Here is a 27,968-nt window from a genome sequence, read left to right as displayed (position 1 = left end):
CAGCAACAGGAGGAATAAGATATTTTTAATGAAATTATGGGATAAGTTCAAATACAGTGAACTTCTCAGTGCTTTTATTGGATTTTCATTATATGATTGGAACCCTCAAAGTAGGCAGTGTGGCAGTCTCCCCTTAGTGCTGTGGAGTACATTGGATCAAGGCACATGGAATATGATGGCCTTCAGATTCAATAGTCAGATTATTCCAGTCTGTGTGAGAATCAGCTGATGACTGTTCATGATCTCTTGTATTTTCACAAGACAGGCATGTTAAGTTTAATTAAAAAATAAGAAAAATTTAATATGCTTTTTTAGTGTAAATGTTTAAAAGTTTTCAAAATATCAGTGAACAGCAGGATTTAGTCCCTATCAAAGGGTTCAGTGCTATTGTGAAATATTTCTAAACATTCAAATATATAAAATAAAAAATGTTATAAATGTGACTTACTTAATTATTGTTTGTATTTTTACAATTTATTCAAGTTTTGGACATTGTTTATAGTAGTTTTTAAAATGTTGAGCCCATCAATGTTCTGGATTCTCAATTCTGCCAAAGAATGGGTCTGCTGCCCTATTTAGACCATCCAGATAATCAAAGAGCAGAATCGCTGCTTTTTAATAGTTTGTCTGATGGGCTCTTGGGTCTTCAGAATCAGGGTTGGTCACGCTTATGCTAATGGAAGTGCGGAAATCATTTGGCATCTGGTGTGGTTGAAAGGATGCCCCTGCTCACTCTCAGAAAAGCCCCGCTAACTTCTTGAGGTGATTTTGCCGCCACTTGGGCAAGCGATAGAAATCTGCCCGCGAAGAACCGAGCCTGGCCTCAAAATCTGCATCTGACAGGTATTCCTGTTGGGGGGGAGGAAGAGAAGAGTTGGAAAAGGAAGGGATGAATCAATATGTTTATTTTTCATAAGAAAAACAGTCTCACAGAATATTTGTTCAACAATCCATATATATCAGGGATGTTGAGTGTTTTTTGCATCCTTTGAAATCTATTTACCCTGATGAAAAATACACAATAATACAATTTCAATTCTAATATATTCAAATATTTTGCCTATAGGATATGAACAAGAATATGGGTAAGTACACATAATTAATGTATGCTGCTAATTCAGTGTTCATTGTAAGGGAAGTTTACATTCTGCCCTCTGCCCATTCTGCTCTACAGCAATTGCACTGCAACAATATCTTTGTTCTTAAAAAATAAAAATTAAATAAAATTATGTGAATTGCGCAGTTATATGGCTAATTGAACAGTTATATGGCTAATTTAAAACACCTTTTAATGTAAAACAACCTCCAAAGCAGTTGTGAAACTAGACATTTTCACCTGCTTGTGATTAATACATTTTAACACTAACTATTAGTACCAGTTGTAAATCAGTGCATAACAAAGGTACCTTGTGAGCAATCACTCACCTCCCTCTTCCCTGGATCTACCCCTGCAGGCAGCTCATCTGGGGTCCTGTTAAGCAGCAGTTGGGGGTTCATACTGGGAGCATTAGCCCCAGAGATGACGATTAAAGGCTGTTCTGCTTTGGTCTTGTTTCCGGGCCCCGAAACATTTAGTGTGGAAGTGACCGGACCTCCTGGGGCACTGTATCCCCAACCGGCCCTGTTCTGCAGGTTCAGATCTGTGTTCTTCAGATTCTGCACATACACAGTCACAGTGATGTATTGATAAGCCACCGAAGCACCACTGCTAAACAGCACTTCGGAAGTGTTTTAATGAGGAAAAAACTTCAGCATCATTCCATTCGAACACACCACTGACTGGTTTTTAATGCCAGATTTGAAAACCATGTCCGCAATTAGATTGCTTTGTACACCTTTTTTTTTTTTTCAAATGAAGTTATTCTGTGAATTGAGAAAGGCGTGGAAGTAATTACTTACAACAGTAATCTGTGAAATAGATGCAACATCCCCCAGCTGATTTTTCATTTCCTCGTATGAATTTCCACCCTGCAGAGAACATAATATTGTGACTGATCAATAACAATAACATTTCTGAACCATTTTAAATGCTGCTGCAGCATCTGCTGCTAAATGTTGCTACAGTGAAGATGCACATTAGCAATATATATATTTCAAGGGCTTGTAATGATAGTCGACTTGCTTTGAAAATTGGGTACGTGCCCATATTTGCTAGATTTCCACTAGATTTGCAATGCTCATCAGAATCTTGAATATTTTGTGTATAAAAGCACACCCATTATTAGTAATGATGAATTATGAATTCAAAAATGGTTGAAGAAATGTCAGTAATCATGTGGTTAAATGTACTGGAGTAATAGTAAATTGTTTTGATAAAAAATAATGTATTATTATTACTTTATAAAAAATAAAGTATATGAACAAATAGTGTATTAGAGGGTGAGAAGGACGATACATAACTTAATCTAAAATGCAGCAGTTCGCATACTAGCACAGGGTTGACTACCCCTGCAGAGTACAGAAGCATATACCCATAGTAGCAATCTGTATATCAAACAATCTTCACAAACTTTGACAATGTGCCTTTATTTTGCACAGAGGAACCAGTAGGTAGTGTCTGTTAGAGCTAAAAAATAAATAACTGTCTACAAATCCAGCATTAGCCATGACCTCAGGCCAGAGTTATGAGAACACTGGTATTTGAGAAAATCACACTCACACTCCACTTATGGGTGTCCCAGGCATTGAACCAGCCTGTGAAGGTTGGTGGCTCAAAACCCTGCTTCACGGTTATTATGGGTGTGCCTGGGTCCCTGCCGGCTGGATGGGTCTTAAGGTACTCCACTGCGCTGGTATATGCCTCCTTGGATTCATAGTCATTGGCTGACTGGCCAATCCACAGGAAGAGCTGGAAGGGGAGGAGCAAACAAATGGGACAGACAGCATTATGCTTCAGAAATCCTTCTGTCTGAAAATCATGTGTTTGTTTTCTTTGACTTTGATTATGACTACAATGATAAAAAATAGATTAGAAGCTGTGGAACTCTGATTGTCTCATTAGACCACTGTCATAGTCCCATAGTTCCCATTTGAATTCAAATGTGTATTTATGGCTCCAGGAGCTGCTCCAAATGGGAGGGGCCTAGCTCCATAGGGGCATGGCCTAGCATCAAAGAAGAGTGTTACAGTTAGGGGTAGGGTTATGGTTACACTCAACTCCGCCTGTTTGGAGCTAGGCCACTGCCCTTTGAGCTAGACCAGTACCCTGTGGAGCTGCTCCAGGTGGCAGTAATACCCTTCTCTTTAAATCACTGCCTTCACCTTATACCTGCCTTCATTGAGCCGATTGGTTAAAACACATTGGATAAGTCCTGAAAATTTGTTCAAGCAAGAAAGAAAGAGGGGTGTCACACTGGCATGTGCCACTGATTTTAATTAAAAAGACAATACCTCTAGGGCTACCTCTGCTCCCTTTATTCTACAGACCATGTGAGAGTCAGAGAAGCAGAGGACCCAGGTGACCTCACCTCTTCCCAAGTGTCAAGCAGCATGACATCCTCCTCATCCAGGTCCTCCTGGGCAAAGTCCTCCACCTCTGTCATCAGGAAACGGCCCGTCTGATTGGAGCATTCAAACAGCCGGGGATTGTGGGCAGGCTCCTGCACTTGGAACCTGACAGTTGCAGAGTGTCAAAGTGAGGCGTAGTACACAGGGTGCTATGACAACATTATGGACTAGCTTCTGTACAGCATGTACTCAGCGGTGATTCAGGAAAAACGTTTGAATATTTCTATTATCGATATAGCTTCCTAAGAAGAGATTTTTCACAGTATGACACAAAGAATCAAACTGGGGAAGCACTCTGAACAAGTTGGATATGGAAGGCAAGCTTGTTATTATGGTTTCCACGGGACTCAAATTCCGCTGGTTTCATGCCAGTAAACTGCAATGCAGGAAGGCTCAGGTGATGGACATACCATCACCACCAGCACTGTACCTCTTATCACTGGCGTACGGAGCCTTTCCCCCCAGTTCCACCCAGAACTCGGCTGGCTCCTGTCCCTCCATCACCACCTGCTTGTCCTGCTTGGTGAGGACATCAGCAACATATTTTCCCATCTGCCTCTCGTCCCCACTGCAGCCCTGCACAGAGACGAACAGGGCGAAGTGTGAGAGCTGTCACACTGTGGAAGGATAATTTTGCAGCATTACAAGGATTTTTTTTTCCAAATTACAGTGTGGAACTGTGCAAGTGGTCCAAACCTTTATGCAATTTGTTTAAAAGGTAGGGCTTTGTTTTGTTTGCTTTAGTCAAAGCTAGTACGAGAAGGTTGTTCAACCATGTCAAAAAGACTCTTTAAGCACAGACAGAAGCAGATAACTAGTTCATGCGTGATTGATAAGTCAGAGACAGGAATAATACATACAGTAGATATTTTGAACACAGGGGGCACATCTAGGAGTGCCTTATGCACATATTTTATTTCTTCCTGATGTTGAATAATGATATTCAGAAGATATTCAGAAAATTAGATTAATGAGTGAGTATTAAGTGGGAAATTAAGCAAATGTCATTTTTTGTGCACAGTAAAATGTGTCCAAAGCATTTAGGGACATATTGACAAGTGCATTTATTAAATAACAATGTAAGATAAATAGATAATCCCCCTGACTGATGGTTCATTGGTACCACCCAGTTTCAAGCACGGATACAGATTATGTTTTTGGTTGAGCAGATACAGATATAGTAACAGCATTGTCTTTGTGCACCTCAGTTAGAAACACTTCTAATGACTGACGGGAAAGATGGACTGGACAGCAACAGTCTGAATAGATCTATGCAAAATGTAAGGCTCACCCATTAGGACTGAAGCGTCAAAATCAAACCCTAGAATAATGTGATTTCTCTCATTTCAGACAGAATGCAAACACTTCAGATTTGACTACAGTGTGGGAGCAACAGACACAACTAAACAAATATTATGTATCTTTATATGTCAAATTGGAATTGTGTCACATTACAATCTGGCTTAGGAAAGAAATAATAAATCCAAACCCAGAGTACATTCATTCATGGTCACACAACACTTGTTCCAAGTATGCGTTATTCAGTGTTGTACCTTAAATACGTCATTTGGGGATTGTGCCCTTCAGAAATAATGAAAAGGGAAATTAAATAAACTTGTTTTCTTTACTGGGATAAATAAGCCTGCATTCTATTACTGGAACCAGGCATTCCTATTGAGCGCACAATTTCTACATTTTCACATAGTATCCATTCATACAGCTGAATGCATACTGAAGCTCAAGGATACAATGGCAGTACCCTGCAAGCTCTGGGTTTCAAATCCAGTTCCCTAACCATTATGCTACACTGCTACTTTCCGTCTATGTTAACTTTTATAAATTAAAGTGATTATTTAATGACTCAGTGGCTCAGATGGATTTAAATGGCAATGACCTTAGCCATATTCTGGAAAATTTAATCCACTTCAATTCAATTCTTCCCTAAATTAAGTTGACAACATTCACTGACATTTTCTTTACCACGGGTAATATTTAAATCTGTAGAGTTGCTGCAGATGCTGTGGGAAAACTGACCTTCCCATACCACAGATAGCAGACCCGGTCTGTGTTTAGGAGGAAGACATCATTGCTGTTGAGGGAAGATGCACGGGCTGGGACCTCAGTTGCCTTGGTGTTGAACTCATGTGTCCCTCGCATCTGGAACAGCCTGGCGTTGCCAGAGTTAGGTGTCACCACTCCAGGTCGCCCCGTCCCACCCTGGCCACACAGAACAGACTCATATCTTTCCTCTTATCACAGGTTTGATGAAACAACCCCAGAACATATACATTCTATTAATGACAGAAAATAGCATGCAATTGGTTAAAAAAACGGATGGCTTAATAACTGATAATGGTCACTGTAAATAAAGGACATGAATATCTGATTTCAAGGCCTACATGAGCTGTAAAATGCAATGAGGACACAGGCCGAAGCTTACCTCAAAGATGATAAGCTTTCCCTTGAAAATAGCCATGAAGTGACGTGGCTCCTTGCCCATGGTAACTCTGACCTGGACGGGTGCCCCGTTGTACTTATTATCTACATTGACAGCCTGGTACGCGCACGCCGTGATCTCATCTTGGGTGGCATGGCGTCCCTGTCACATCACATTGTTCACATAAGCATCTGCTCCATCTGGGTGGCATACATGCTGTAATAAGGAGAACAGTGTTTTCTTCTTACCAGCCACATGTAGAGGATGTACTGTAACTGGTTGGTCCTCTTGTAGGTGTAGAGAATCAGGTAGCAATCTCCTCCGTAGAACTGGCCGTAGGAGCTGGGGTGAAGTTCCTGCAGCTCCAGGTTCTCGATGCGCCACACCTGGGGATGGACACAGTCACTCTCATGGGGACACTTTTTTCCATATACCAAATGATGGCTTAGGTACAGGTGGTAGTCATTAGCTCTTTATCTATGAGACATTTATAGTAAGTACAGCTGAAAGGTGCTGCTGGGTGGCTCATTATGTTAAGGTATTGTTCTAATGCATGGATGGGCACCATGTTCTGATACTGAATCTGGACCATGCAAGCACCAGCTGTGGCTGGTAGCCCCACAAGGCTTCACATAATTGGCCACCTAGGGATGGGAGTATTTCATTGACTACTGTACCATTGGTCAATTGGGCAGCTGCGAGTTTGTCTGTTGACCTTTGCATGAACATGAACAAGTTAAATTCACATCCAGGGCATGGAGTTGCTTGTTCTACACAGGTTATTCTATTTTTTGCCATTATGTGTTTATCATAAAGAAAAATATATATAATAGTTAGTGGAATGGCAAAGGTGAGAGGCTCAATGTGAACATGAAACAGTAAAGAAAGATTCCAGGGAACTGTGTAGCTCAAAGGGCAGAGCTTTGCCAGAGACTCCAGAAAATAAGAACATATCCATCCCCTGGCACCTGGTTGCTGAGGAGAGGCATTACCTGCACTTCTCCAGAGGCGTCGTCCACCATGCGCTGCTGGGCGGCCAGTTCAGGCCGAGCGTGGAGTTCCATTACATCAAACTTTTCCTGGCTCACGTTAGCTTGGGTCAGGGGAGAAGTCAGCAGTGAACAAGCATAGCACATTCACTCTTCTCTACAATGCACAAAACATTATCTATTTAGGCCCAAAAACAATCAGAAATTTACCAAATATACTTTATCAGTTCACATTAGGCCTAAGACTTCCATGGCCAGCTATCTTTCATTTAGCTTCAAGACTACCTCATCAGTGTCCTCTTAAGTCCATGCAAATCAAAACACGTGAATATTTTCCTTCTTACATGCATACAGTATACAGGGACGGCTCTTCCACTACAGGCTTCATAGCAAACATGAATGGTGGGTGAAGTTTGGGGTGGGTGGGGGTGGGGGGTTGGGTGTCTATACCCAGAACTGGCTCTGTACATACAGTATTCACGGATTTGCTTCTTTGGTAACAGATATGTTTCAGGACCAGCACTAGGGCCTCCAAAATCCTGTGGAGTTCAATGCACTAGTGCTTCTGTTACATTTCATTTCATTTAGCTCAAATGGGTAGACACAGGCAGGGAGTGGTAATAAACCAGGGGCCATTGCTTGAAACTGTGCTGTAGTGCTATTAAGTAATGGTAAAATAAGTATTAAGCTGTGGCCTTCTTATATGAATAAAAAATAACACACCCTCCTTGCAGAGCAACACAGTTTTCACTGGTGGAAGAGTGAGATTAAACATAGAGACACATTAAACATCGCTTTGCCCCAGTAAGGAATGGGGAATGTTTCAGACGCCCTTAGACATTAGTGTTATAATGCTATGACTGAATACTTGAAGAACTGCATCCTGCCATTTGGGGTGCAAGCTGTAAATCATGCAATGGCCTGGTTTTGCAGAGCTTCAGTGCAGAGCAAGCCAGAGAGGACTGGCCTGAGGGAAGAAAATGCTGGCAAAAATGCCATTCAGCTTCAACTGCCCCTTCATAATTCAAGGTCTTTACTGGAGCTATTTGGTTTAAATAACTCTTCCCCGGTGCATTATTGGAAACTTTCACCTTGAAGCCATAACCATCAGGTTGCCTGGAAGCCAGGTGCCAGACCACTGATTGCTGCTGTGGCCCCAGATGACCTGGTCAGTTTGAGTGATTGCTTGAGTGATTACCAATCTTGCCCACAGAGTAGGTCCTGCCCAAGCCCTGACTTTGGTTCTTGTCTTTCCAGGACTTGAAGAGGTGCTTAAACATGGCTGACTCCCCGCCCTCAGCCATCACCTCTACATTGGTGCTGGAGGGGTAGTTCTTTGCTTTAATGAAGCCCTGAAACAAAAGTAGTGGAAATACTGAGATTTATGTTTCAATCTATTCTGAGCTGAAATTGCTCACTGACAAAACAAAGGTTATATAATAACTTGCAATGTACCCAAAAAGAAATAGAGTTGTACTAAAGTCAAGAGATGAGCCATTAGTTTGAGAATATGCCCTACACAAATGAGAACAAAAGAACCATATACAGAATTCTGGCTTTGTGTAATTCACACACCACAGGCCACAATGTCTGCTGGTTTTTTATGTTAGCACTTAATCAATCAATTGTAGCAGCTGATTGCAAAGTTAACTCACATCATCTGAGTGCTTGTTTCTACACAGCTCACTGATTTTAAGAAAATCATAACCAGTGGCTCTCTATTACCAAGGTTGGCAAGGTCTAACCTAGAGTATGATGCCTTTGTTGGCTACCACTATGTTTGATCCTGTCTTTAACTAATATATTTGTTTGGAATATGAAAAACAAGAGAAAAAAACAGAATGATCATTGCTATTTTTGTGTTGGGTCCACTTTATTTATTTATTTTTTGCAGTTTCCGGACTCCATGCTTGGTCAGAAAGGGAATTCTGAGAATTTAAGAGATGTGTTTACTGGCACTCACCACCGCCCTTCCCAAAGCTGCACTCCGCTCCTCGCTGGAGGCGCCCTTCCCCTTCCACACTGCAATACTGGCTCCACCCTGGTCCACGATATAGCAGTCCTGGGTTCGAGAGGAGAGACCGCTTACCTGACCGTACCGCTCAATGTCAGACAGCTGAAGTCTAATACTATGAGGAAGAAATTGTGCATAAATATTGTATTTATTCTTTCCTAATGCTCTATTTTCAACTTCTATCTTGGTATGGGGATCATGTGACCTGTCCTGTCGCATCATTGAAAATGACTCCATTAGTCTGGAAGGGCCCTTTGGAATGCTTGCAGTCTGCTACCACAATTTTAAACTCTGTGCTCCACCAGTTCAGCTGGTAGCTACTGTACCACAGGACTGCACAGCTGGTGCAGATGGTGTAAACAGATCACAGGCACCTGATCCAACAGAGGGTGGCAGTGCAGGCAGGAAGTATGCTGCCAACTACAGTCTTCCCTTCCTGGATTATGTTGAGTCAGTTCTGTGCCTCCCTGTGCTTTAGAAGTGGGCCAGAACCCTAACCCCCCCCCCCCCGTGGTGGAAATGAAAGGAAGTTGTGAGTGGGAGGGGCGTGGTGGAAACAGGAAGTGTGAGTTACCGATGAGTTGAGCAGATCCTGGGTAAGTGGCTGGGTGGCGACCTCTTGGACGACCAGGCTACCGCTGGCATCCGAGACACTGAGAACAGTTTAAGATTTAGTATGAGCAAGGACCAGAGACACAGCAGATCGACAGCCTCGCAGGCAGGAATTGCAATGACATCATAATTACACTGTGCCGTGGTTAAGCATCATTATTCACACCAAGAGTGCATATCTCCATCTTGGAGTGCTGATATGTGTGTGTTTTTTTATTTCAACCAATTACGCTTGTTGAATCAGCTAATTAACTGTATACACCCCTAATTGACAATTTCACAATCGCTACATTTCAGAGCCTCCCTTATGTTTTTTTGTAGGCTGCTTTTGTACTGTGTGTGACATGCATAGCCATATTACTTACCTGGTGACCTAGTGAGGCAAATTTACACACAATAAATAATTATGACACCGCTCACCACAAATTTTATGACTGCTATCCCCTTTGATTACTCAGCCAGAAGGTATGTTATAATGCATTCTGCCTGACATAGATTCCCATTGTGAGTTTGTCCATAATAATAACTGCAGAATTTTCAGTTTAAGTCGAAGTGCATCATCATGTACTGAAATTCTGTGTAAATATTGGTCTTTGATCTGGTGAATTGTGTCATAAATGTGATATTTGGAGATTAAATCACAGATTTGGGCTGGATTTTTAGTTGATATCTTACACTATGGAACTTTAAGATCAGGTTGGCCAACTCCGGGCGCTAGGGCACAGTAGAGGATTTTTTACCAAACAAAGGCACGTACTGGTAGAGCCTAACACTGCCGGACTGGTCGATGCTTGTGTTATCGTCTGGGATGGCCTCTTTCAGCTGCCCCACCCTCTGACCGAGCACGGCCGTCATGATCTTCATCAGCTCCGGGGAGTCTCCCTCGTCCCCGCCCTCGACCACGCCAATCTGGGCCCGCCCACCTCGCTCCCTATCCCGAATGTCCTGGGCCAGGAGCATTGCCTGAATGGTAGGAGAACAAGAGTGATGGTCTTTATTTATTATTAAAGTATCCCATTTAAATTCTTACAATGGCCTTTCAGTGAGTCCAGGAGTCAGAAATTAAAAGTCCTGCCATGTGTTTCCACCCATGAACACAGCCAGCTGTTTTCACCAATTAGTGCTACCTCCTGACTGAAGAACTGTGCTAATCGTGCTAGCTAATTGTGCTAAACATCCAGGTGATTTGAACAAAATACTGGGGAGGACTTCTGCTTTCTGAACCTGGATTTTCTAGGTCTGCTAAACACATGATCCATGCCCATACTATACGTGCTACCTTGATAAAGATGCAGCTCAGAACCAGTTCCTTCTCAAATAATTGTGAATAAGCTTTTACCTTCAGCTTCTCTCTTCTGTTGCTTTGAGGGCCATTCCACTGCACAATCACCTTTCCCATGTCCAGCAGGAATATGTCGCCGTTGTTGAAACTGTTCCAGGAGACAGGCACCTAATAAACACAAAAGGGGCCATTGATGAGGGACCCATACATCCCGCCAGAACTTTCAGGGTCGGAATGTCAGAGATTTCAGCAATAAAGTCTTGAAGAGTGTGTACACACAAGTCCAAATAGGGAATAGGTTTACATACGATACAGCCAGTGAATTTAAGTTGCCATTTAAGTCATTCATGCTAAAATTAGAAAGATACTGCTTTTGCAGTCTTATTGATTAGGCTACGTGTTGTCTGTAGTAACTTAGTAGTGTTCAAACAGTTTACATGTGTTCCTGAATATTCAGAAGTAATTAAAAAAACAAAATAAACAGTTTCTGATTACATTTATGAAGATTAATGGCTCCATATGGAGTTGGCAAATAAATGCATTCGATTTATGTCTTGAATGTTTTTTCTCCATTGGAGGACAGCACTGAGCAAGTGGATACCAACAGCATGCTAACTAAGAGCAGCACAGCATCACATGTGGGATTGAGGGTGAGAGAGTGCCCTGTGACGTACCTCAGTGGCCTTGACATGCTTACGACCTTTAATGTGCAGCAGACGCAGAATGTTGTACACGTTGACGTCGACATGGTGGAACCCCGACGCCACTCCCCCTTTCTTGTAGCTGAGGAAATGAGACGAGCATTGTTATTAAAGCTCTGACTAAAAACAAAGCCCAAATGGGTATGTCAGGCACTTTTCATGAAGATGCATGTTAGCCACATCAGCTACTGTTCTTAAGTGTTTTGCAGACAGCATGCCAGCTTTGACAAAACTCACATGATGCCGTTTTTGAAGTAGCTCTGGAATTTGGAGGACTCACAGCCCTGCACCTCTCTGTGCTGAATGGGGCTGCCGCCCAAAAACTCATCCAGCTGGGTCACATAGATGGCCGCCGCCCCTTGCTCATCCTGGGAGGAGGTGTTCCCAATCCAATAATGGATGTTCTTGGAGTGAGCAGAGTCATTGCTTTCCTACATACACACACACACACACACACATGCATACAATTATAGGTTATTGCAGTAAAACTATAATTTTGAAAAGAATAGTAGGCTATCCTGTAAACGCAAATGAGATTGTTGCTCCTTACAGACGAACTTTTATAAAGAGAACACCTATTTTTTGGTTAATTAGAAGAGAAATTTCACAACCACATTCATCTTTGGGGAAACTTAGTACTCACATGCAGAACAATATAGCAATCACCCTCAAAGAAATTCCCAAAGGCCTGCTGATCAACAGGGACCATCTCCATATTCTGTAGAAAAATACATATTATAATGTTACAAAATTACTTTGTCTTTATTTCAATATTTTATACAGTGAGCAGCATGTTTCAGCAGGTGATAGACACACACACAGTGTTGAAATGTTACAGACAAGGTAGTTAATGAAAAATGTCTCAGATTTACTTGTATTATCAAAATTAAAGGAACTAACATTTGTAAAGCTGAAAATAAACCAAATATCGGAAAAAGAGTTCAGTAAAAAAAAAAAAGTAATCAGGTGTTAATGATCTAAATACTACCATTTCATATGTAGTACTCATAAAACCATTAGAAAAAAGCCAAAGTTCTTTTTTCCCCCCTTTTTTTCCAAAGAAGGCCATTATGACATAGAACACCAAGTGCATGTGCAAGTACCCTATAGACAAGTCACTGCTGATTATTACTGTTCTTTGAGATTTTATAATGCCAGTTTGACTGCAGCAACACCAAAGGAAGGCATTAACTACACTGGCTACTGGCTGTGACAGACCACTAATGTAACCATACCATTCTAAATACCAGTGCTCAATGATTACAGTGTCTGATGCAACCTATTTATCTCTGTCTGTTTCACTCACGTTTATGGTCCATATCTGCAGGCCAGGCTTGCTGCGGATATCTTTAAAGGCTTCTGGCGTTTCTTCAGACATTGCTTAGGGATCTACAGAAACAATAAAGGTGGTCAGGAGTGGGAGATAGCATACAGGCTATTCATAAAAGAAACACATACTAATCACCAATGAAAGTGTCTGATGCAGCTTACTCTTCTGTTTATAAAAAATAGTCCAAATCTAGAGCTGGAAGATACTATCAATGGTGGCTTCTTCAAACATTTTAACAAAGATTAAGTATTTTTGGAAACAGCAGTGCACATAGTATTGTGAGAGTCTTAAACAGGCCAGGGCAACTCTGCCAGGGATCAATATTGTGACAGCAACACCACATGTTTTCATCTGTGTGGGATTCCCTTAACCCTTCTTTTGTGCTTGTTACAGAAAAAAAACTATTACAGAACTGGAAAGAATGTTCCATATGTTTCAACACAACCCAGCAGAAATGGCTTCCCTCCAGGTAACTGAAAACAAAAGGAGCCTGAAAATAATTTCTGGTTTCTGGACAAAAAAAGCCCTTGAATATTTGAACATTATAGTCAAGTTTTTTAGTTGTGAGTGTCAATGTGTTTTTCATGCCTGCAAATGATTCATATGATTATTCTATGCAGTGCAATCACAGGCTGACATGCTAAGTTAGTCAGTTTAGTTTGGAAGTACTACATTTCAGATTGTTATTTCTTCAGCAATTGTCCATAATCTCAATTAAATCAAAAAGCAAAGCATTATTTACTTGTACTACCATACTTTAATAATAATTATGGATAGCTACTGTTGTCCTTTTAAATGCTGAGCATACTGGCCAACTTTAAGTTAGCCACTCATCAAGGTCTCTGCATCAGGCAAAGTTGTTTTGATGAGGTTCCCATGACAACACAAAAAGTGGCAATGCAATTTTCAAACAAACAGAAACTATGGTGATGTAAAACCTTATATTGCATTGTTAAAAGAGCATAAGGTGCGGGAAGTATATGATGCTACATACCATACACTTCTAAATGCACTTTGCGATGGCCTTTGGGTTTATGTAAACAGTATGCTTAGCTAAACACTAGCTATGGGGCGAGGGCATTAGAGGCCTTGACTCTCTCAGTGAGGGTGGCATAGCAACAACCTACGCAGCACAACTGCTGATTCTAAACTGAGAGAAAAGAGTGCAGAAATTCAACCAAGCCTCTAGTTATTCACTTTGAGCCCTTAACACACTGGAGCACGACTGGATTCCAGTCAGATAGCATTCAGCTTGAATCTCATGAGTCTACAGAAAACACTACATGAAAAATTTCATACCCCTTAAAAATCTATATTGATACCAGGAAACAAAAACGCCTTGACAACACAGTGATAAGACCGAAGTGGTCATGCACAGTACTGAGTAATGTGAGCCCTGTTAGAAACAGCTGAGACTCAAATGATTCACAAATGACTGACAGAATGATATTACGTAGCAAATATTACTCATGATAGCCCAAGAACAAAAAAAGTAGACTCACTATTAAGTTATTCGCTTATAGGAGCACTCAGTGATTTTTGCGAAACCTGTCACAAAACCTGTATATGCCTTCACAGCTTCAGAGCTGGCATCAGTTATTAACTTCATGCAATATGGAGTTGCTACCCAACTGCAAATACATGCATTACTGTTAAATTCCTTTTACTGATTCCATCATTCTGGGTGCCAGAGAACAGTTACAGATGGTAAAGTGATTGATTTTTCCCCCACCTTTCCTGTCCAGGGAGTATTGCATATAGACTTGCCTCTGTGTCAGCTAACCTCAATAATTTAAACAATTATCTGCTGCATAGGTACCTGTTCAATGGTTTACCTTCTTATAACTACTGATGGGCATTTACATTTGATGCCAGTTTGAAATATCTACCATTTTAAATACACTGTATTGTGGGAAAGGTGGTTAATATAAATGTACTCAGCGCAATTGAAATAGCCAATGATCAGTCATGTAATAGCTGGGGGCTTTAGCAACTGTAAATGTAATGTCCTGGGCTCATTTTAAATGAACATGTTTTTCTGCAACGAAAATTGCAGGATAAGGACATTGGCTGGATCCAATCAATATTTGTCCAATTTTTTTTCTTCACAAACAGAGTTTGATGAGTCATTAAAACTAACTCACAAAACGGAATTTGTGAAGAAAAAGTGTAATGCTTGCGTTATCTTGAAAATAAGCATGCAGATTAAGGACAAATGTTGAACGAATACAGGCCAGACTGTTAACATTACAATAACAAATTGTACAGAATGTACAACACAGCACTATGGGCCTGACCAAATCCAAATTAAACACTGAAAAAATAAATACAGTATATTGGAATGAATATGATGCTTGTTAAACCTTATTTGAACAATAAATCTGAGTACGACAAATTTTACTAAATCTTATGGCCACCTGAGAAATATTTCACAAAATTTGAATGACAGATGTTCAAAATCAACAATTTTTGAGATTGTTCAGAGGCATTCTGTTGAAAGGCATTTTGTAGATATACAATTTTTTGCCACTGTTTGGTCACAGTCTGTGTGGTTCATATTGTACAGAGTCGTTTCCACGAGAATTAATGATCAGTTAATGTATGATTCTAGAAGGAGGCAAGATAATTAGGTTCCTGCTGGGAAGAGCAAGACGCAAGAAATCATGTTGCTGAGCTGAAAGCAAATTCCATTCCTCATTTGTATTACAGTGGAAACATTCACATTATTGCGTATTATTGATTACAGATTATTAGCCCTCTTAATGAACTTATCTCCATATTTAGATCAGGCCTAAATAATGAGCAACCCCATTTTAGAAAACAGAAAGTTCACTTAGATACAGCCTATTTACTAAACATTAGTTCAAAACCATGGCAACACATTAATCATACAAAAGAGTTTAAATGGCTATCCACTATTATGCCAAAACAACTACAACATCGGCATAAATACTTGTTTCCAAGCATAGGTTCATACTGTACAAATATATGAGAAAAATATGCCTTTCCTTCATATGATCATTTTATGAACATTTTAAAAATTTTGAAGCAGTCTGATAACTTGGAAGGTGTGGTTTGGAACTATCAAAGAGTTTTATTGTAAATTATAGAAAAAATAACAACGGGATTATTGACATGGTGGCAAATGGCAATCAGATATATATGTGTGTGTAGGCTCGTAGGTGGCTTTCCAATTGATCCCAAAGGTGTTGGATGGGATTGAGGCCAGAGCTCTGTGCAAGCCTGTTAAGTTCTTCCACTTCCATTCCTCTAGAATGTCATTGTATGCTGTAGCATTAAGATTTTCCTTCACTGGAACAAATGGGCCTATCCTCAAACTATGAACAGCCCTAGACCAAGGGATGTCCAGATACTTTTGGTAATTGATTGATTGATTGATAGATAGATAGATAGATAGATAGAAGGTTTCATTTTCCCTCTCTAGAGGCAGCATTACATGCAGAAAAAAAACCCTCCTATCTGGCACTTGTACAACCGTTGCTGAGCAACTTTAACATTGACTGGATGTGTGTGGATGCAATTGTGGTGAGGTCAGCCAGCATTTGTTTGCACAATGATAGTGAAGCAGGATCTGAAAGACTGTGAGAATGCACCCACCCCTTATTAAAAGCTTCTCAGTTAAAATCATCTTGGGTTAGGTGAAAAATGACTCATAAAAAATAAATACATTTCAGCAATTCACAAGACGAAAACTATTAATCAATAAAAAATATCAAAAGTATGTGCCAGCCTTTTCTTCAGTGTAAGTGTTTAATTCATAGACTATTACATTCTAACAGAAATACAGAAAATAAATTGGTCCCATGCAATATTTTTGGTACCATTATTATTTTACCATATTTGATTGGTGTATTTAGCACAAAAAAAAACAGTTATCAGGACAAAGCTTGTAAAATACAGCAGCATCGGACAACAGGATGTTCAGGATCACAGTTTGCCCTCAAACTGCCAGAATTCAAGCCTGAAGACTGGCATTTTAACGACCACAATCTCCGGTTCCTACTAAATTCTGCTCAGCATATCACTTCACTAAGCTCTCCAACCCTCTCTGGTTACATTCTGAGGCGATCTAATCAATTCTGTAAATAAATATACCCCACCCTCTCTGACAACACATGCACTAAAGCTTAAAATGATTCAAGTAGCTGCCAGACACACCTATTAGGCTATACCCTGGTATTCAAGACTTGTCAAAATTTAACTAAGATTTTCATAGGTTTGCTTCCCCATTACTGTATGTTGAAAATATAGCACACTTCATGTACAATTGTAAACAAGCATACACTACACGGTCACAAAGCTCTGATGTATATTCATTTTAATTTTCACTATTCAATACATAAAGGATCAACACCAGCAATTCAATCAGAAACCATTTTTTGAGTACAATGATGGCAAGATCATTCTAGCACCACCTCGTAGAAGTGTGAATAAAAGACAAATTATGAAACTGGTTCTCATATCACAATATTGAGTTAAATTTTCAAATGGCACCAGTAAAATATGTAGATAATTGCTGATAAATATTTTTTATTCAATTGGTTGCTGGATTACGTACATAGACTTGCATGTTTCGTTCACAATTGTAGTCACGCTCAAATTGTATGTTAATAGACGTTTGAAGATAGCGTGTTTCCCATAGCTGTCCAAGCTAAATTTATGCAGACATTGACGTGTGACACAGACCGCAGATGCTAAATGCTCAGAGAAAGAAAAGCAAAGCCAAAGAAAGATGCATTCTTCTCATTTACCTCAATAATTAGGCCCACTTCATTAAAGCTCATGATTCACTGAAACACTACACCCATCATAGGACTAGATCTGAAAATACAAATCTGTTCAGAGCAAAAGATGGCTTATGTCGTAAACATTATAGACATATGAAATGGCACGAGGTTGGTTTTCCTCAAGTTGAAAACCAATACACAACCCGTTAGACTAATGTTGTTAAAATTTAAACAGATAACTGTGAAGCACAGAGAAACAAGCATAATTTAGTCATTCATTCTTATTCTTATTTCTAGATTTGCATATACTCAGATAAGGGACAGCAACATGAAAAAAAACATTTAATCACTCATAAATCTATGAAACTGGTATTGTAGATATACAGAGGTCAGTACACTCTCAGCTACTTAAGATGAATATATGTAGACTGAATTCAATCCTTCTGCATCCCATTTGAGCACAAATACCCCATCAAGAAAGACTCGTTTTTATCGGATGACTCATCATGCACAATGGCCAGTGCTGGCTCATTGTGTTCAATTCTGCCTTTTCTCTATGAAGTACATGTATATCACATTACTCTGTTAATACACAATGAATGCTAAGACTAACGCCATTGTCCCCAGACTGATGAGTGGGAGGCAAGCCTTCAGCTGAACTGGGAGAGTGCTGTTTTAAAATAAATATCAGATATACTCTTTCGGTCACTGAAATGTGGATTTCACCAATGAGGTCCAAGAAACCAATATGCCCTCCATTACAAAAGGTGCTCAGAATAACTCAACTTTCCCACTGAACAGTGTGTACACACCCTGCACTCTTCAGAGTAAACAGAGAGCAGACTCAATCTGGCAGATGTGCTTTCCTGTCAACAGTTCTAGTTAAGAAAATGGCTTTGTGTTTTAGCTGTTTTATTCAGAGTTCAAGCGGTTAGTGTTGGAACAAAAATGGAAAGTCCAACAAAAAAAAAGGATTTCCCTTGCAAGCACCTTAGCAAGGAAGTTGGCAATGTTGGCACATGATTCTGTAATTACTTAAAAACAACAAATGTGTCCTTCTTCCAGCAACCAGCTGTAGACCAGTGGAGGTCAGGTTTGTGCATGTGTGCGTGTGAGTAAATACAATCACACACTGAATTCATCAAATTACAAGGTACCCCACCCAAAAGCACTCAATTCCAGGATATTAGTAAATACTTTATCTAAACAGAGCCACTCAATTCATTCATAGTGAACATTTGCCAAAAGTCAAACAGTACTGTGCAAACAGTAAATTGATATAAAGTCAAGAGATGCCATACATTTGTGTTATATACTAGTAATAAAAGCATTACAGTACAAACTCTCAATATGATACAATGAACCCACCTGAGACAAAATGTCAAAAAGTACACATTTACAAACACCCACACTTGCATTATTATACATACTACACATTATAATAAAAGTTATGAATAAAAACTAAAATAGGATACATGAACAACTTATAGCAATTTTGACGGTAACTTCAGGTAAAATCATTAACCACAGTTCAGTTGACTGGAATGATTTTGAGAGAGAACAGTGAACAGCAATGATAGTGAATGGGTGACTTACTTTGGGCAGCTAAGTAAAGCAAGAAGAATGTTCCAGATGTGGGAATTTTTCTCCTGGTGTGTGTACAAATGTAGTGACTGCTCCTTCCTCTCTGCCTACCTTTTCCACTCTGCTCTGAGTTCTGGGCAGGGTGTGTTTATGTCCACCCCACCCACATGAATACACCTGTATGCGCGGGTAGACGTACACACACACACAGACAGGGAAGACACACCATTCTAATACATACAGTATATCCAAAATATCAGTAACTAAAAACTGAAGAATGGATGGGATAAATTAGTCTGAAATAGTGAAACTACTACATGCACGCATGCTCTTTCTCTCTCTTTCTCTGAAGAACAATAGCATCGAAAAAGCTATTCACACCCTCTGAATACTGCTCAGTTAAAATTTCTTTCAAAACATAAAAAAACATTTATAACCTGAATTGTGTGGCCCACAGATGGTTTTGGTAATAAATGACCGCATAGAGCGTTTATGCCAGCAGCCTGCTCTGCTCTCTCTCTCTCTGAAAGGAGAATAATAAAGAGAGGGTGAACCTCAGATATCCTCCAAAGTAATGATGTGTTGTGACTGAAAGGTGCTGCTGAACTGAGATTTTTTCATTATCCTTCCAGGGCACTCCTTTGATTGTAACCCCCATATAAAGGCTCAAAAAATAGATAGAACACTTTCAATGAATAACTTTCTTGGCTTGTATTGTCCATACTCATTGATCCTGACAATCTGAAAAGTGAGAACGAAAATACCCTGAAAGAGGCACTTGCTTAATGATATCTCAGCAAGTACATGCCGAACTGGAGTGTCCTCACTGAGCTTTGACTGTGAGGGCTGCCAGGGCCATTTGTAGTCTGGAATGGTAATGAGGACATCCAACGGGAAGCTAGGCAGTCGGGGAAAAGCAGCGCTTTGTGAACGAGGTTGACTGGTCCCAGAAGGTGCTTTGGGGAGCTTTCTACTGCCAGTGGGGTTCTCTCTCAGACATGGCTTTGATCAGTTGGTCCCAGCGTACCAACCAAGCCAAAAGCAGCACGCAGAGACGAGGAACAGAATCAAGTCACTGCAGAAGCAATAAATGATTTCACATTCATAAAGAGATGGTGTTGAAGCATGGACGATTCTACTCTTTGGGCTCAATTTTATGAAATCAATGTCACACAGCACAAGGGCGGAGTCAATGGAGCCGCGTGTGGACACACTGGGCGTGACTAGAGAATGTCGATATTTTCGGGACCAGAGGCAAGGAGGGCACAGCACGAAGCATGCGGCGCACCTGGAAACAGGGCTGGGTTACACGAAATAATGTATTATCAGTAGGTGCGGTGCAGCTGGATTTATTAACAGCCAATCAAATTACCTCTTTATATTCCATTTAAGGGTCGTGCTCCTTGCACAGGGCGTACTGGCAATTTTCGGTACTCTTTGGCTGCGATGGAATGCGAGGATAACGATATACTAATAAAATTCTGCCTAGTTGGCTTTGCAGAGGTTAGGTCTGAATAGTGTTCACTGTGTGAACTAAACTGTGTTCTTGGCTAGAAATAGCTGTACAAAATAAGTATTGTACCTTACTGAACCTGTGTTTAGCAGTTGTCTATGACCATGAAATGCACTTTTTGTACATCGCTTTGGATAAAAGCGTCTGCCAAATAAATGTAATGTAATGTAATGTAAAATGTTTCTCACAAGACGTTCTTTTGTGGTGCAGAGTTGGGCTGTCACTTTTTACAAAAATTGAGACCGAACAAATCTCATAAATAAGAGAAATTAGCTTGCATTTTAAAAAAATTTCTTCCGTCAGAATTAAAACATAACCTAAACGTTTATTATGGGCCCGTTTTAAACACGCTGTGCTATAACGAAGAAAAAAAGACAACAGTTTTTAGAAGTTTTATCAAACACAATAAAACCAGGAAGATCATACAATGTCAGTGATCCCATTGACAGGAGTAAAATGACTTAGTGTTGCTTTAAGAAAAGGAAAATTATAATGCATGAGTTCATCATTAATTCATAACAATGGCATGGCTTATCTGAACCGAGCGGGGTGATTTTGTCATGTTTTAAAGTGCTTCTAAAATCAGCGCTGGTTTGAATTGTATTGCTTACTCACAGACATTGCTTATTTGTATCTTTGCATGTGTATACAATTAAATGCAAAAGTATTTGGATGGTCAATTGGATTCAGGATGGGACCATATCTGAAATCATTCTATAACACAAGTATCACTCCAGCCAATATATTACATTTCTTTTACCATGATGTTGATTCTATGACCAGAACAAAAGACAAATATAGATCACATTCTAAATTGAATTAACATCACGTGTGAAGGTGCATTGACAATTGTCTTCTCTTGGTAGGATTTAAGTGTTAGCTGTTGAATCATGATGGGAAAACTACCACACTAGTAGAGGTGTGCCTGTACTTGGGAACTTGCCATTACACAATCAAATCAACAGCATCTCACACAAAGGAGTGGTTGGGCTAGGAGTGTAGCTAACCACAGGGATTCCATTGTGATTAGATTTCCCTAAGGCTCAGTAGACAAACACTGATTGAAATGCACTTCGCACTAAAATTACCCCAAAGTCCTTAGCTATTTTTACTGAGATGAGTAATTCTGACAATCTCCGTTCTCCATCACTTAGATAACACCTCAGGTATCGGAAATGTTTTTTATCAGCATGTCCCTTTAGGCAATGTATTAATTTTAGAAGAGATTAGTCAACCAAAAACACCTCTCAAGTAGCTGACAAGCAATTCTTAAGTAAAGGCATAGACTTTTTCTAGCCTATGAAATGCTCTGAGGTGCATTGCTGACAGGAGTATAAATAAGTACAAAAGAATCCTTAAAGAAAGAGGAAAAGTACAAACTGATAGACCTTCCAGGCTCATATGATGTGAATAATCACACATCAAGAGGCAATCGTTTTTAAGGAGTTTCCTGGCTATGAACAGATCCATGGATGCTGCCGCAGGTGTGTCAAAGATAATTTTGTCATTCCACTTCTCAAAGTGCTGTGGCAGTGCTGTTTTAAGCGCAAATAACCCCATAAAAAGCTCAACTATCTTCTTGGCACTGTCATTTTCATGAATACATGGTTACAGTTTGGGCAGTTTTGTAGCACAGCCCATCATTTATTGGAAGCTGTGACCTTGCAAGTTATTACTTTGATATGAACTATTAAATTTACTTGCAGCAAACTGTCTTCGTGGCATGCAATATTCTGATTGGTGGTGGGACATCTCTTGTTTGGTTGTGTTCATTCTTGGCGGTTAAACAAGCTAGTGTCACCCCAATACATTTTAGTTGGATTGTGGTATCTGACCAGATTTACAAAACTGACTGATGACTCATGACAAAACTGACACTTTTTTTTGGAATATTGTAAGGTTTATCACAAAGTCTAACATATAGTTGGAAAGAATTTAATTCTACATTACAGGCATCTAGCAGACGCTCTTATCCAGAGCGACTTACACAACTTTTACATAGCATTTTACATTGTATCCATTTATACAGCTGGATATATACTGAAGCAATTCCGGTTAAGTACCTTGCTCAAGGGTACAACGGCAGTGTCCTTACCCGGGAATCGAACCTGCGACCTTTCAGTTACAAGCGCAGTTCCTTACCCACTGTGCTACACTCCGTCCATTCTAGATCAGTGTTTCTGGTTGTTGATTGTATTAACAGCAATATCAAATCCTTACTATGACCAAAGGCACTTACTGATGTTAGACAACACATAACAGACTGTAGCTAGTGACACTATGCAATCTCACAACATAATATGATGCAATACTTAGCAAGTTTACTAGCTCTCTATTCCAGCTAGCGAACATCAGCCCCACTTTGTTATATTCTCCTTGTTTTCTACTTTTAACTAAATTCTCTACTTTTAACTAGTTTCTCTCTAGCCAGTACTTAGTGTCTTTCTGTAAAACAGAACAGAAGTCAGTTTCATATGTCCATTTTTATCTCAATTGCTTGAGCAACACCTGTCTTACTGCCATCTACTGCAAAAGAAAATTACATCTTGGAAAAAATTAAGCACGGTTTTAATTAAAGTGGTCGTGAGAAAGTACTGTTATCCCCGGGAATCAAACGGATGGTCTTGCAGTTATACTGTTTTTAGCCACTATGCTACAAGGCAGGAGAGGTATCAAACCATTTTAATATTACAAGAACACATCAATTGTACTGGTCAGTCATATTTAGCTGGAGCTTTCTGTAGATTCAGTAAGACATTAATAAACTTTGCTAACATGCAGGTAAGCAGAGATGTGCAGGGGTCATTGCTGCAGTGTCAAAATATTTAACCTGTTTTGTGCTTGAGAAAAAGATTCTGTATGAATCTGGTCAAAGGTTCCCTGTGGCCTAAGCAAAAGAAGGCACAGTTGGATTAATTAAAATCACAAAGCCCAAGTAGAGAGGTTAAGGAACCTCTTCATAGAGAGGTTCCTTAAATGGGCATATTTATTTGCTGTTATTTTGCAACACTTTGTTACAAACTTTGTGCATCTTTTTTACTGTCATGTTGCTAGAACTGTCTCTCTACCCTAATTAAACAAACAAGATAGACTGCTCTGTTCAGCCTGCAAGCCATTTATTGACTTACAGAAATAAGACCCAATGCGTCTTTGGTGGACCTCCCTACTTTCTACCTAATACGTCTGACACTCGGTGATTATTCCACCTGTGTAATTACTGAACAAACAGAAATGAATCATGCTCAACCTTCCAAGCCCTCACATGGATTCCAGATTTCATTATTTCATATAGGCAAAACTACACTTGCTGCAGGAACACCTTTAACAAATACTGGAGGATACCAGGAAGGAGTCAGATTCCAAAATAACAGTGCACACAAGATCATAGTGACTTGAACAGATTGCGTGGACTGACACTGTGCATATGACAGTATTAGGTTCACCAATGGAATTCTTAAAAATACATGCAGCACTGATTCAAGGAAATTACAGTGCTTCAAATGCTAAATAGTGGCTAACAAGAAGGTATTTACATGTAAACATGTCTTCTAATCTTGGGAGGCGATACTCATGTTATCTTATGTAAAGATTCAGTTGAAATGTGATGTTCCCTTTAACTTTAGACTTAAACAAGAGCAAATTTATTTTTGTGAACACAGAACATTTTTGCATTTGACCTTTTTTCAGCCGCTACCAACCTCAATATCTTCTATCAGAATCAAGTAACACTCCCTTGAAGTTGGACTGTATGATGGTTATGCCTTGTACACAAATTGCAAGCCCTAACTTTGCATTTTTAATTCCCCGAGAGCTGGGCTGCCCAACCTTGTTCCTGGAGATCTGTCGTCCTGTGGGTTTTCACTCCAACCCTAACAAAACACATCTCATTTAACAGCTAGAGGTCTCTTTGAGCTGCCAATTAGTAGAATCAGGCGTGCCAAAATACGGTTGGAGTAAAAATCGACAGGACGGTAGATCTCCAGGAACAGGGTTGGGCAGCCCTGTCCTAGAGTTTTCCATGCTACAGTGAAATACACTCTGAAATTATACAGTGGCAATACGTACATTCCTATAAGTGAGAATAACTGAATGAATGTCAAGTAGCCATTATATTTTTACTGGTTCCTTTACAGTGTCATTTTTACCTGCAGCGAGGCACTGCCAACAACCAGTGAAAAATGTGCCCACAGAACGACTGTTTTTCAATAAGCATAATGTCTGTTCTGGGTTTTAGAATGATTCTAGCCCCAGGTGTTTAGTGTGTAATAATTTCAAAAAGAACAGCATTCCATAAAGCATTATCAGAGTAAAGCAAAAAAAAAAGTACACAGCCCTCTAAAAATTAGTCCACGAATAGCTCCTTGTTCAAGGACTTCAGGATTTCAGTTATGTATTAAACATTATGACTTGCCAATAATTCATCCAGCTTTGTTAAACAAGCACAAGTCCTTCCTCTAATCCACAAATCTAACCTTTAAACAGTTCACTATTATATAGTGTGTATCAAGACTTTAAAGAGTGCTGAACTTTATGAAACATATTTCAAAACAGCAAGTTCTAACAAAATAGATAATACCTTACCTGAAGTTCAGATTACATGCTAGGTCATTCTGGACTAAGAAACAAAGATTCATCATGCGCTATATACACCTAATTTTTCAATGTGGGCTGACATCTACTGGCTAGTTGACAATAATATATCGGAAAAATTAGCAGTATGAAAAAATGAATATTAGTAAATAGAACAGAACATTTCAGAAAAATATGGTAGCATTGTTGTTGACCAGCTTTTGGACAAATAAATGGTAAATTGGTAAATAATTTAACACTTTGCATGCTGTAAGGTCATGTATACTGCAGATAAAACAAAACTTACAGGTGCAGTTCAAGAAACCATACCAACCAACACAGTCAAAATGCGCTTCTTTTTGCCGGTGGTTTAAACATAAATACATAAACCATCTAATCCACAATAAAATGAATATAAACTTGGTGAAACTGCAAATATGTAATAGATATAAAAACACTATAACAAAGAAAACAATTTTACATGAAAAAGAAAAGAGAAGCCGCCTTACCTTGGTTAGATTAAGGCACTCCTTGCTGAGGCACTAAGGCAAGGCTAAGGTGTCCCAGATCACTTGGTTGCACTAACAGCCTAATTGTGGTACTGTGCATTGTGAAAGCATGAGGAAGTAAACTGATCTCAGTTTCTGAAATTGCAATGGCAAAAACCTCCCACCATCCTTTATTAAGATACTATTTTTAAAATGCAGATGTCAATCAATGCAAATTCACATTGTACTTAAGCTCTCACGCTTCATGGACATACAACATTCTTCACTTACAGGATGGCTGACAGAGTTTAGACAGTTGCTAGCAACCGCTACCAAGGCAATTTGCCATTACAAGCAATATGGGAGCAGTAAGATAATAAAATATGAATTTGGAAAGACATACGCTAACCAAAGCATGTTACAAATTGCTGCTAGATAGCACATTGTTTGCAGTACAGTGAGAGTTTTTGTTTTGTTTTTTGCACAGTCTGATAATTAATGGTCAAGTCTTTCACTATCAGCCGGGCTGAAAATAAATAATTCAGTTCTTTGCCTCCTTATCTGAACCAGATCCCAAATGACATTCAGCAATAAATTCCCAGGATTTCTTCTTGTCGGAATAAATTTTTTTTTTTTTAAACCATCCGAAGCAACAAGCTTCAGACTACAGACTAAATGAGCCTACAAGGCAATTGTAGTCAAAAATAGTTTGATAATGGACGAAACTTTCAGCCCACAATAGTCATATTATCTATGCTTATTCTATAGTAGTTTTGTACTAACCCATCTTGTGTTCTTGACTAAGTAAGCGTTATTTCTGAAAAAAAATAGGTTGGGCTAGCTCGTTAAGTACACTGTATAGAGAATGACAACTGGGCATCCATAAAATAGGATCAGATAAAAAATGTCCTGAATGAAAAACTGTTTTCAGATACAATCAGTTCTGGGGGCCCATTTGGTATCTTCATTACCTAAGAAAATGTACATGTAATTTAATTTGACCTAAGCCTGCGGGGGTTTAACCCCTTCTGTAGTGCCCCTCTTTTTCACACAAGCCGGAAAATGACATACCCCGAATAAAATAGTTACTATTTTTGAACCCTTTTGACTGCAGGCATAATCCTGGTCTCTTCTGAACAGTAACTCTTAAAAGGTTGCTTTCCAAGAGTTAGAATTACTCTAAATATTACTGAAACAAAGAAGCTCAAACATATTGGAATTTGAAGTTTTTTTCTCACCAAAAAGATTCTTTTTGGGAATGGATCTGCTTTTTAAAAATTTTTTTGAGTGGATACAGATATAGTGACTGTGCCTGGTGGGCTTAGAAACACAATGGAGCCACAGCCACAATGCTGGACAAATCCAATAAAATACAATATACTTTTAGCTCCAGAAATGAGCTCCATTTCCCCAAGCCTGTCACACTCTACCCCCCCCCCCCCCCCCCCAGTTTACTAATCCATTGATTGAGGTCCATTAATTGAAGTTTTAGTCAAATATCCCACCTCCATTAACATGTCAAACACATCCCACAATTTCACGCCACATTTAAAAAAATTTAAATAATTTAAATAAGGCCTACTCCTTATTTATTTGTGTACTGACTAGTAATAAAAAATATTTTCAGAAAGTATTTAGATTGCACCGATATTGAATGCCAGTGAACATGTCCTCGGCTGTGGATTGAATGCTGTTTTCACTGTCCTCCTCAGAATTATTCACTCAGAAGAGTGATTTCTTCCAAGGCCTCCAAATGCCAAGTCTTCTGTTTAGACTTAACAAAATTAATTTTTATTGTACAAAAACAACCTTTTTGAATATACATTTTTTTTCTGGTGCACAACGTTCTCAGTGTGCTTACTGAAAAACTCATGGTTTACTTACGCAGGAGAAACAATACATGTCCTTTTATGTAAGCCTAACAGCCTATACACCATTATAAACATAATTTACTTGGCTAAAATGCTCATCAGTCATCAGTGTAATAGCTTGCTTCTGGCTGGCTATGTACTGGGGAGAAGTCATGATGCCCACGATCAAGTCATTACTTATGGTCAGCGAGTCCCTCAGGCTACATATACTGAGGGACTGCTTGACTAGTGATGGATAAAGAACCTTGCAGATGGGAATGTCTTGTTCCTGTGTATACACAGGAGATCAAATCCTATTCACACAGTACTCTCAGAGTGTATGC

General features: G+C 39.5%; 1 protein-coding gene across 6 annotated transcripts; it reads right to left on the bottom strand.

The window, feature by feature from the left end:
- Positions 1–6: 6 nt before the first annotated feature.
- On the bottom strand, positions 7–27,020 carry vill (villin-like). 6 transcript variants are annotated; one of them, XM_064331038.1, is made up of 22 exons: positions 25,796–27,020; positions 19,217–19,381; positions 17,645–17,714; positions 12,849–12,931; positions 12,186–12,260; positions 11,780–11,973; positions 11,516–11,624; positions 10,899–11,009; positions 10,317–10,522; positions 9,522–9,600; positions 8,897–8,995; positions 8,132–8,285; positions 6,937–7,037; positions 6,193–6,330; positions 5,948–6,106; positions 5,542–5,724; positions 3,938–4,083; positions 3,468–3,612; positions 2,660–2,848; positions 1,900–1,968; positions 1,426–1,656; positions 7–849 (listed from the first exon to the last, which is right to left on the bottom strand). In XM_064331038.1, the coding sequence occupies exons 4-22, from the start codon at positions 12,918–12,920 to the stop codon at positions 736–738; spliced, it is 2,574 nt and encodes an 857-aa protein (XP_064187108.1). In that variant the 5' UTR covers positions 12,921–12,931; positions 17,645–17,714; positions 19,217–19,381; positions 25,796–27,020; the 3' UTR covers positions 7–735. The 6 variants fall into 6 exon arrangements, with proteins under 6 accessions (XP_064187108.1, XP_064187105.1, XP_064187106.1 ...); XM_064331035.1 differs by lacking the exon at positions 17,645–17,714; XM_064331036.1 differs by lacking the exons at positions 17,645–17,714; positions 25,796–27,020 and adding an exon at positions 19,642–19,707.
- Positions 27,021–27,968: the final 948 nt, after the last annotated feature.

Source organism: Anguilla rostrata, chromosome 4, assembly GCF_018555375.3.
Source record: "Anguilla rostrata isolate EN2019 chromosome 4, ASM1855537v3, whole genome shotgun sequence".
Taxonomy (NCBI): Eukaryota; Metazoa; Chordata; class Actinopteri; order Anguilliformes; family Anguillidae; genus Anguilla; species Anguilla rostrata.
The sequence above is the reverse complement of the archived record's forward strand: the minus strand, read 5'-3'. Positions and strand labels throughout refer to the sequence as shown.